This window comes from Lathyrus oleraceus, chromosome 5 (assembly GCF_024323335.1).
Source record: "Lathyrus oleraceus cultivar Zhongwan6 chromosome 5, CAAS_Psat_ZW6_1.0, whole genome shotgun sequence".
Lineage (NCBI taxonomy): Eukaryota > Viridiplantae > Streptophyta > Magnoliopsida > Fabales > Fabaceae > Lathyrus > Lathyrus oleraceus.
The window spans coordinates 599,413,949-599,425,374 of record NC_066583.1 but is presented as its reverse complement, the minus strand read 5'-3'; the positions used below and the strand labels follow the sequence as shown (position 1 = coordinate 599,425,374).

General features: G+C 34.2%; 1 protein-coding gene across 1 annotated transcript; it reads right to left on the bottom strand.

The window, feature by feature from the left end:
• Positions 1-4,875: 4,875 nt before the first annotated feature.
• On the bottom strand, positions 4,876-10,537 carry LOC127086855 (uncharacterized). Its single transcript, XM_051027669.1, has 5 exons — positions 10,134-10,537; positions 8,804-8,983; positions 7,197-7,323; positions 6,656-6,769; positions 4,876-5,141 (listed from the first exon to the last, which is right to left on the bottom strand). Exons 1-5 carry the CDS (start codon positions 10,410-10,412, stop codon positions 5,026-5,028), a joined length of 816 nt encoding a protein of 271 aa, XP_050883626.1. The 5' UTR covers positions 10,413-10,537; the 3' UTR covers positions 4,876-5,025.
• Between the last annotated feature and the right edge of the window lie 889 nt (positions 10,538-11,426).

Here is an 11,426-nt window from a genome sequence, read left to right as displayed (position 1 = left end):
AAAATACACTTGTAGAAAGGGATGGCACCATCACCATACTCGTTGGATATTCTCTCATTTTACTAGGGGTCAAGACACCTCAATTCGAGAATGGACCAACATCCAAAAAGGATCTGTCAAAGACTACCCTTTCGAGTAAATACATAAACAATTGAATAAGAAACATAGTTGACTCAAGAAGCACAAGTATCTTCTTTTTATTTTTTACTCATGATAAACACTACTTTCTTCGAGTATAGAAAGGGGTTATAGAAAATGCATATGACAATGAAGCAAAAAGAATGTCTCAAAGAAATGTGAGGTGACTCCTAAAGAATCCTATGATGACTTACTAAAGGAAGTAAACTCTATCAACACTTCATATCACCCTAACGAAACACTCAAGTGTTTCAATTCCCGAAAGTCATTATGAGGGTACCTCCAAAAAGATATTTGAGGCATAGGGCACATTAAAGATGAGAATTACCAAGAAATAGTAACATTTTCACTTGGTTTCTAGGAAAACTAAAAGATTGATCGACAAATGAGGAAAATACGATAATCCTTAGTGTTGTCATACAAAGACAAGGTTTGAGGGGAAATTGTTCCAGGCCAACCAGAATGGTCATCGACTGACCATTCAAAGGGAGTTACAATTTGTATGGATTACTTACAGCACATGAGAACTATCATACGGAAGAGTACAAGTGATTCAGATCCAAGATGCACCAACAGCTCCCTGCATCACACGTCTAACAAATAGTTGTTTCTTATAACTATTCCATTATGTAAAGGATACACGCGAAGAATTTAGGCACATAATTTCAAATTTAAATTTTATTCACTTTTCTCCTTCATTTACTGACTTGAGTGTTGGAGTGCTAACCTTGCATGTCAACCTCTCCTCTTCCATATCGGAAGCTCGGATCCACCACTGTCCACCGCAACCACTAATTCTCCAACCAATTTTGGTTCCATAATGGAACAGAGAGCCCAATAAATTCATGTGTTTTCTCCCTTATGAGTCTTGCGTTTTACAAGGAATCCCTGGTGGATTTATGCATTTTCTCCCTTAGGAGTATTTGATTTATGCAAGGAGAGCCTGACAAGTTATATGTTTGCTCCCTTATGAGTCTTTTGATTTATGCTAGGAAAGCCTGACGGGTTCCTGCGTTTGCTTCCTTAGGATTCTTTTGATTTATGCAAGGAAATCCCAATGGTTTAATGAATTTTCTCTCTTATAAGTTTTTGATTTATGCTAGGAGAGTCCAGTATGTTCATGTGTTTTCTCCTTTATGAATCTTTGACCTATGTAAGGAGAGCTCAACGGTTTCTTGTGTTTTCCCCCTTAGAAGTCTTTGATTTATGAAAGGAAAGTCTGGTGGATTCCTATGTTTTCCCGCTTAGAAGTATTTGGTTTTTGGCCGAGCTTATACTTGGCTACACATGTATGATTTATTCAGAAACATCAAGGTGCCTCATTAAAAACTCTCGCCCTTGAAGGGGAAAAAGTGATATCCCGAGATGTTATTTTATTTAACAATATTCATTTGCTTACATAAACTTTATCCTTAAAGGCTTAACTAAAACAATGTCTTAGGGTTTCTCATGTTCCAAGTTCTCAGAACCTCTTTGTCTTCCAAATTTCCAACTTGTATTCTCCCCGAGATACTTTCTGACGTACCCGGTAAGGTCTTTCCCAATTGGGATGTAGTTTTCTTATCTTGTCTTAGGCTACCAATTTATTTAACACCATGTCACGTTCCTCTTTTCTTTTGGGTCTCACTTTGGTGTTGTATATCCCCGTCGCTCTTGGCTTTCTCGCGAACTCTTAAATTTGTGTCATTTTCTTTACTTCTTCTACTATATCGGTTGAATTCTCGAACTCGACTTGATTATTGATCTCATTAAAGTGCTCCCTCTGCCAAGTCAGCGTGTTAATCTTTACTAGTAGCATTGCATCAGACACATAGAAAATCCAGAAAGGTGTCTCCTTGGTCAATGAATAAGGGGTCATGTGGTAAAACCATATCACCTATAATACTCAACAATATCCTTTATATTTATGTTATAGAAAAAAAAAGGACACTCTTTTAATATTAAAAATAATTATGATACACATTACCTCATGAGATTGCTCGGACCAGAGTTTTTGTTGCTTCATCCAGCTTTTTCCTCATGTCGAATATGATGATTTTATTGGTTGACTCTGCCTGGCCGTTTATTTGAGGATGTTTGACCAAAATTGTTTTTGTTTGTATTCCCATATTTTTGTAGAATTCGATCATCGCAACACTGTCAAACTGAGTCTCGATGTCAGGGACTATCATCTTTGATAATCTAAAAGTGCGGATAATATTACGCCAATAAAAATGGTGTACTTTTTCAACTGTTATTTTGGCCACGATTTTAGTCTCCACTCATTTTGTGACGTAGTCGACCCCGACTAGCAGAAATTCTAATTGCCCTAAGGCCAGCTGGAAAGGTCCCAATATGCCCACTCCTAATTGACAAAAGGGCCATAGGAAAATAACCAAATGTAAGATCTCGGCATTGGCGTGGATGGAATTTTAAAGTTTCTAACACTTGTCGCATTGGTTAAGAAACTCGACACTAACTCTGAGCATCTTAGGCTAATATTACCCGACTCTTAGAATTTTAATTTATAACACTCTTCCTCCAACGTGTTTTTCACATATGCCTTGGGGCACCTCAAGTAACATCAAACCCACATCTTCTTGTGCAAAGAATTTTAACATGGGCGTGGATTGACACATCTTATAGTGTTTGTCCTCCCCAATGACATATCTAGCTGAAAGTCTCCTTATTTTCATGACAATGTGGTTCTGACTTCCATAGTTTGGTGGATTTTAGAGCATATTTGAACATGTTTACAAATCCTCTGTGGTCGTCAATGTATCCTCCAATGGACTTACCTTATATTCATGTTTACGTAGTTAACTTCGTGCAAACTAGAGCAGGTAGGCTTTAAACTTCCCATGTTCTCCATCTTCAAACTATAATTGTAACACCTTATTTTCAAATCTTTATCGCTTTTGATCACACTACTTGCCCATTTCTCAATTGATACTTTGTGGTCAAATACTTGGTGATGGAAAGGCTCATGGTAGATACTTCCATGTGTTTGCTAGCCGAGAAATGGTGGATCATTTTCTTCGCCGGGTCCTAGTAATTGGTGATGGAGAACCTTTGGAGGCTTATGTACCACCAGAAGGCCACTTCCTTCATGTCCCTAACATCAGTTTACATTTGAGGAAATTAGTTGCTCCAATGATGATCATTTGCATGTTGATAGCAATAATGTGATCTTGAAGATCACTTTTTCGTCAAACATCACCAAGAAAAGGCAGTTTGAAGTTATCTGAGATCTATGTGTTCTAAATCTCTGTCGATAAGGGTTGGGGATCCATAAAGTCTTGACGATCAATTACAGATCGCATTTATTATTTTTGTAGATCATGCACATTATCTTACAATGTCTCGTTATGGCGACGTGGTTCCTCCATAGCGGTCAAGATTTTTACTATGACAGTTTAATCATTGTTGTTGTGGTGGTTGTTGCTATTGGTGGCAATCCTTAGCATCATGCAATAAGGTCATACTGTTGTTGGAGCTGAGTGTGTGTGACTCATGTTAGTTTTACCAGTAGGCACCAAATAAACACGTATAGTACATTAGTTTGATAACTCTATTGGTGTTAGACTAGTAAGAGATAGGACAGTAAGAGTCATAATATTATTTAGTAAGAAGGGTGTAAAAAGTGTGTATAGTATATGATGTTAGGCAAGTAAGAGTTGTAATATTATTTAAGTAAGAAAGGTATGAAAAATGTGTCCAATTTGTTCTGATTTCCAGTTTTTTTAACATTTTCTAGGTTATGAGTTTTATGGTCATTTCATTTCTCATTATGGTGCATATCAGGTTATGAGTTTTATGGTCATTTCATATTTCATTTCTCATTATGGTGCATATCTCCCTACTACAGACACTGAATAAGCATCAATCCTCTTATTTCTTTACCAAAGATCGGCCATTATGACCATTTTTTAGGTTTTAAATTTTATGGCCAACTCAATTCTCATTATGGTGCCTATCTCCTTATCCAACTAAAGATGATGAATATGCATCAATCCTCTTGTTTCTTTGTACCTACCACTTATCTTGTTTCTTTGTACCTACCATTTATCTTGTTTCTTTGTCTAAGATCTACCATTTATGACCGTATTCTGGGTTTTGAATATTATGGTCAATTCATTTATCATTAGGGTGCATATCTCCCTATCTAACTAAAGACAGTGAATAAGCATCAATTTCCTTGTTTATGACCATTTTCTATATTCTAAATTTTAATAAGCATGAGTCCCCATGTTTCTATGTTTCTTTGTCTAAGACCAACCATTTACGAGCGTTAATTTGCTCTTAAAACTCTATCCGCATATTGAAGTGCACTACCTATTGATTGGATATGCTTAGCCTGGGCCAGCCTATTCGCTTTGACCCATTTGTGTTGGAAGCAATCCATGTTCGAGTTCATACCCACCCAGATTTATACCTGGCCCAGGTTAGGCAACTTTTAAAAATAAAAAATTACACCCCCAACAAAAAACAACTAGAACCCTCTAGAAAAAGATATGGAAGAAGCATCTATTGACACAACTTTTAAAAATAAAAAATTAGGAACTTCGAATAATATTATAATCGACAACGTTATCTCCAAATGGTGGTTTTCAAAAAAATGAGCAATTTGGTTAGATTCCCTCAAAAATATAGCTTAGATTGAAGTTTTGGTAAGACGTAAGAAACACAACCGTCTAACTTGAGATTTTTCCAAAAAAAAAACTATGTAAAACTTATTTGTTATCAATCTTCTTCACGTGATGAAATCAACCAATACCCTTTGAAGGAGATAAAATTGTAGTATAATTTAGTTCTCGTACAATATACATGAACATCTGAATTTTCCTAGTGACTTGCATGAACAAAGAAGTCTCAAAACCAGTGCTGCATGACTTTGCTCGACCAAACTTACTGGTTGAATGAGACAGAATAGGAACCAGTGTTTGGATCTTGGACTGCTTTAAAGTTGTCTACGCTCATCCCAAAGCGGCCCAAGAGAGAGTTGCCCATATCTTTCAGTTTTGCTGCATCAAGAAATACTTACGTCTAAGGAAATGATACTAAACGAAGCGAAAAATTAAGTGCACATATAATAGTGTTGCGAACTACTCACAGTTTAAGATAAAACTTATTTTATCAAAAGAATGATACATATACGCAATTGCCAGAAAATAATGAGCTACAATAAAGCTTTAATAATTATGCAGTAGTTCAGAGCACCCCAAGTGCAGTTTAGAAGAATCTTAGCCTACTAATTTGTTCTGCCTGGATATCCATAGGGATAGCACCCCTAGTGCAGTTTAGAAGAATCTTAGCCTACTAATTTGTTCTGCCTGGATATCCATAGGGATTGGGGTGAAAATAGGTCAGGCTTTATTTATCTTAAATAGAAAAGGTCTAGGCTATTTTATAAGTCTAATAAAGCCTTTTAAGATTTTCAAGTCTATCAGACCGGCCTATTTAAACAAAAGTGAATAAATTTATTATTATTATATTGTATTTTGTGCTTTAAATTAAAATACAAAAATTAACCTTAGTTATCTTGAAGAACTTGTAAAAATAAGTTGAAAAAGCATTATGAACAATGGCATAAGTTGTTGTCATAAGATGTTTTCAAAAGTTCTCTCCAACCGATAGTATCACCAAACTTATGCTAATAGGTAAACTTGAATGAGTCAATGAAAACAAACATTTTGTCTCGTTGATCTCTTAATTCTTTGGTCTATTTAACATTAGTTGAATTTCTTATTTACAAATGTTCAAATGAAATAGACTGGCTTTTAAATAGGTTGGTAGGTCAATCAGACCTTCGAAAAGGTCAGACTCAGGCCTAAAAATAAACCTATGATAAGCTATAGGCCAGACTTAGGCTTTGAATATTTTAGCAAGTCAGACTCGGGCTTGACAAAGCCTAGCTCGGTCCTGCCTATATATATATAGAAAATTCAGACAATATTTATGTTAGGCCTCCCTAAAATAATGTATAAACCAGCTATAATATGTTTGGGTTCATTGTTAACTTGCAAGAATGGGTCAGTTTATGTTTTATAGTCTGTGACTTAATGTTGGGGGCTATGGAGTTTAGACCCCAAGTACCCAACATAGTAAGTGAGTTAATTTGATTTTGATTCCCAAGAATCATAAACTCCTATGATTATATTTATGATTCCTATGATTATATTTGTTAGCTAGAGTTCAACGATCACAGTGTGGACAGCCCGTCTCACCAACGTTGAGCTGAAATTCAACACTATTCGAAGAATGGAGATGAAAAAATATCAATTTTTAAATCACTTGTCATAGAGACTGTGATACCATGAGAAGAACATCTATCTGAAGCTTGAACTGTGTGATGAAAACATGGGAATGAGTTTAAAGTATCTCTATCGACATTAAACAGTGTGGTGTCAAAAAAACAAACATTTAACAATGAAGAAAACAGGTAAAACAATAAAACCATGGCCACACACCACCATACAAAAAAATCTAAATAAAGCACATACATAAATATTTGAAAAACTAAGAGAAAAAGACTCACCAATCATTTCTTCTTTCATCTTTTCCCGTTTTACTGCAGCAAGGGGCTCTAGCCGGCGAATGGCTTTCCCAGCTAGATCATTTGAGGGATCAATTTCTAAAATCTTTTTCATATCTGTCAATTAGTGAAAGATAAGATTTATTCAAGTGAAAAACTGGTTATGACTGACACGATAAAGGAAGAAAACTTGTAAGAATCATAATGCTATTAGTGTGCAAAAAAAAGTCACCCATATTAGGAAATAAAATAAAAGGGTGGTCACAATAACCATCCGGATGTTAACAATTTATATTACAGTCACCTTACACCCTTCTTATTAACTACAACTCCCTTGCTTAGTAAGTCACAAAAGGAAATGGAGAACCCTTAACCAAAGTAGGTATAACTCCTCAAACAAGGAAGGGTGTTAAGTAACAGAGCAATACATAAATTAAGGGTTGCACATATCATTCCCAAAGACAGCCTGTGTCAGGTTTAAGAGGTGAAAACCCAAGAGGACATTGATATAATTACGCTGCTCTATTATAAAATTTGAACTCACCTGCGATGGCCTCTTCAAAATGCTCAAGTTTTTCATGGGCCTCTCCTCTTCTTACCAAAGCTTTGACATAGGTAGGATTCAATTCTAATGCTTTGGTGCATTCTTTAACAGTGTTGTCATATTTCCCCTGAGATATGTGTCATAGAAAATAAGAAACAACTCAGTCAATCACAAACCAAAAACCTTAGAGACTGTAGTGCAACTTTATTGAAATGTAAACATGTATCTTACTAAAAAGAAGAAACAAAGGCAAGAATGAAAAACGGAGTATCATACTTTCATTCTTTTCTCTTTTGCTTAAATAGGCCTATTGATTGAAACAAATCGGGATCCAGACTTTGCTAAGATTTATAGCATCAGGGAACGAATAGTAGTAACTATGTAAATACCCAAGCTAATTCATAGTAAATTAATAATCCTCAAATTTGAAATCTACAAGAAACTTGGTTTATACTAGAGCATAAATATAGTAACATTTTAAAACATGTTAAATTGCTTATGGTTGGGTCATAATCTAATCAGTGTTGTCAATGGCAGATGGTGGTCCACGGCGGAGAGCCAAAATCCCGCCATAGCGGCCGCTTTGCGGCGCCGTTATAGCGGATTATGGTGGAAAACCTGTAATATTGGCCAATATTTACCATTGCGGTGAGCCCAAAAACCGCCATGTATATCCACCATAGCAGCCATGGCGCCACTATTTGATAACACTGGTCTCATAATGGTTAAATCTCTAAAGGTGTCCCCTTTCCCTGAAATTAAACTTATTATTGGAGACTACACTCTGCAGGCTACACTTCCTTTTTCTGTCCTACTGCAGCTTATGACCGTTTCTATTAATTAATCTCTGGTATGGAAGTAACCCTGGAGCATTCTTTACATTTTGAGATATCCAGTTTAATCTCAACTTTAGGGTTTCGAGGATATCTTATCATTCTCGTAGTAATTTGCCTCTCTTCAAAATAAAATTATGAAGATTTTACTAGTTATACAATGACAACATATGGTTTTACAGACATCCGATCATAACTCATTCTTGTCACATAATAATCTTATTTATTTAAACCTGTTTAGAATGTAATCGTTGAAATATGATCAGGACATTTGTGTAAAACTTATTTATCATGTCAATATTTGGTTATTAAACCAAGTTTGGACATATTCTTATGGCCTAAAATGAATTCAAATATAGAAAGGATAAGAACCAACATACTCCGTCCGGTCTCAAATATAAGCAACAAAAAAAAATCTAATGGTCTTAAATATAAGCAAATGTTACCTATAATTATCACATTCAATGTCATTATTCCAAATATACCCCTATTTTTTTCACATTTTTATGTTTTTAACGATTTCCATAGCAAAAAGTAAGGGTAAAATTAGAAAGAGTATAAGACTGAAATGCATTTAGACATTTTTCTTAAAGGGTGAGCTTTTTTGTAAAGTTGCTTATATATGAGACCGGAGGAAGTAGATCACTAGACAAAGGCGGTTGAATAAAAATAAATTGAGATTAATAGCTCATCTTGTTGACAAGTATGAAAGGCAGGATATACAAATATGCAGGCAAGAGCTATTCTCATTAACAGGACAAAAGGATGCCATACCATTTTCAGAAAGCACACACCACGATTAGCATGGCATATTGATCGTATTTCTACAGATGAAGGCATATCTGGCGCAACTTGTAAAGCTAGTTCATATTGTGTTAATGCCTCCTCATACTTAGCATCTAAAAAAAGTTTGTTCCCCTCTACCTTTGCTTCATTTGCTTGAATCAATGCTTTCTGTTACATAAAACATACCATTCAAAAACTATATTTCATCATAAGGAAGCATTTCTTTAATAAATCAATCAATACTAGAAAACTGACAAATCAATTGTTTTCACAAACAACCAGTATGATATGCTTTCATTTTTCCAGTAGTGAAATTGGCATTAATCTAGCTAGAAAAACCTGTTGCTAGAAAGTTCATAACCATGACAAGTCAAGCAAGGGTTAGACCCATCACGGGTCTATCGTATTTATAATGGACTAATTCCACAACTCAAATATGCAACCTCCTATGGTAAGTTTGGATTGGTGGAATGTGATGGAATAGACTGAAATGGTAAATAATGTGATTTCATTGATTGAATATGCAAATAATTGATGGAATGGAATGGAACGTGATGAAATTCATTCCATCCAATCCTCCATTTTTTATTCCATCGGATTTGGGGTGTATGCAATGGAATGAAACATTATTAATAAAATACTCAAGCAATGGAATGGGATCTATATTCCAATCCGTTCCGCTCCATTACATTCCGTTATGTATCATCCTGATCCGCTCCATTACATTCCATTATGTTGCATTCCGCTCCGCTCTATTCCACCAATCCAAACATAGCCTTAGTCACCCAAAAGCAACACCCATTGCTGAACACCAAGGCTCCCCTTCAACATTAATACAGTTAAGCAAGATTTTATTTGAAAAGCAGACACACACAATATATAAGTTTGTTTTTCAATGCTTCACCATTGTTAGAAAGCTATCCACAGTTCCAAATACAATTAAACAAAAAGAATACTGAATAATTGTATCAGACCAAAAAAATGTATAAAACCTCTCTCCAACTTGGATCATTAGAGAATCAACCATTCCTAATTGAACGTGAATCTTTACACTCGTCAAACCATGACTACAGCTCTACAACTAGGCTTATGCAGGGAAAACCTCCAGCGCCTTAAAACTTATCAAACCAGTGGTTTGTTTTCAGTATGAGTTACTCTTCAATCATATCACTTCATATCATAGAAAATAATGAAAGTATCAGATTGTAACAAGTATATTAAATTTCTAGAGGAACCAATTGCAATCGAATGATCAAAACTGTACAAATACTGAGGTGGCGAAAATATAAACTACAAACGAAACCCTAGATTTCGCAACCTGTTTCAGTTCCTCCTCGTTGATTGAAGCATCGTCAGAGGAAATCATTCTCTGAGGATCACCCTGCTCCTGCTCCTGCTCTTGCTCAGTATGTTGATTCTGTTGCTGAAGATGTTCCCGTTCTTTGTGTTTGATTGCACCGCCGTCATTGGCGTCGACGTCGCTGCCGAGATCGGTGTCACTGGCGGTTTCAAAACCTTCGGAAGCATCGTTACTTGTACCGGCGTTGGAGGGTTTGGGGTTTCGATCCTCAGTCTCCTGATGCTCGACAACTACCATCTTCTCGAAGGTTTGCTGTGAAAAAAATCGTTTGGAATTGGATTAGCAGCAATCAGAAAAAGTGATTCTTGTGTGGCAAAAGAAAATTGTGTTCTTCTTATGTTATGCTATTTCATGGAATAATCCAATTATTAAAATTATTAGTTAAACTTATTAAATAGTTTTGGTTATTTCACATGAGAAAATGTACATGCTCCTATTTTTTTAAAACAAGAATGCTATTTTAAAAAAAAATATTATATTAAATACACATTATTTATCATATTTATATGATAAATAGTATTTTTTAAATAAAAAAGTATTTTATATGACCTTTGAATAGTGTATAATAGTGCATGACCATTATTTGAGAATTGGAAATTTACCATAATGAAATAAAATTGATTAATAAAATATAAAAAGTTAATTAATAAAGTGATGAGATTGATTAATACATGTTCGTATATTAAAAATGATTTTTACTATACTATCAAATTGATGAATAAAAAATTAAAAATTAGTTAATAAAGTTATGAAATTGTTTAATAAACGATCAGGTATCAAAAATAATTTTGAATAATCATCCAAGTTAGTTAATACGAAGTTTGTTAATCATACAATTTTATATCAGGATCATTTAATATATATATATATATATATATATATATATATATATATATATATATATATATATATATATATATATATATATATATATATATATATATATATATATATATATATATATATATATATATATATATATATATATATATATATATATATATATATATATATATATTTTTTATTTTATAAATATTATTATAATATTTTAGTGTTCACGTATTAGTGAAATATGGTGTAAGTGTATCTGTTTGGTGTAGGAATATTTTTTCTCTTTTTAAAAACTAGTTCGAATGTTTGTATTTTTGGACAAATTCCTACAACTATTTAGTTAATTTAATGATTTAGTGACAAATACGGAAGTGCAATTCTAAAATTGTCAAGCGGACAATTTAATAAAATATCATCTTA

Excerpts from the sequence above, each read along its gene's own strand:
- LOC127086855 (XM_051027669.1), bottom strand. The coding sequence starts at position 10,412 with ATGGTAGTTGTCGAGCATCAGGAGACTGAGGATCGAAACCCCAAACCC. Across the intron at positions 8,984-10,133 it reads ACGAGGAGGAACTGAAACAG|AAAGCATTGATTCAAGCAAA; the intron begins GTTGCGAAATCT and ends TTTATGTAACAG. Across the intron at positions 5,142-6,655 it reads GATGAAAGAAGAAATGATTG|CAAAACTGAAAGATATGGGC; the intron begins GTGAGTCTTTTT and ends TTCTTGATGCAG.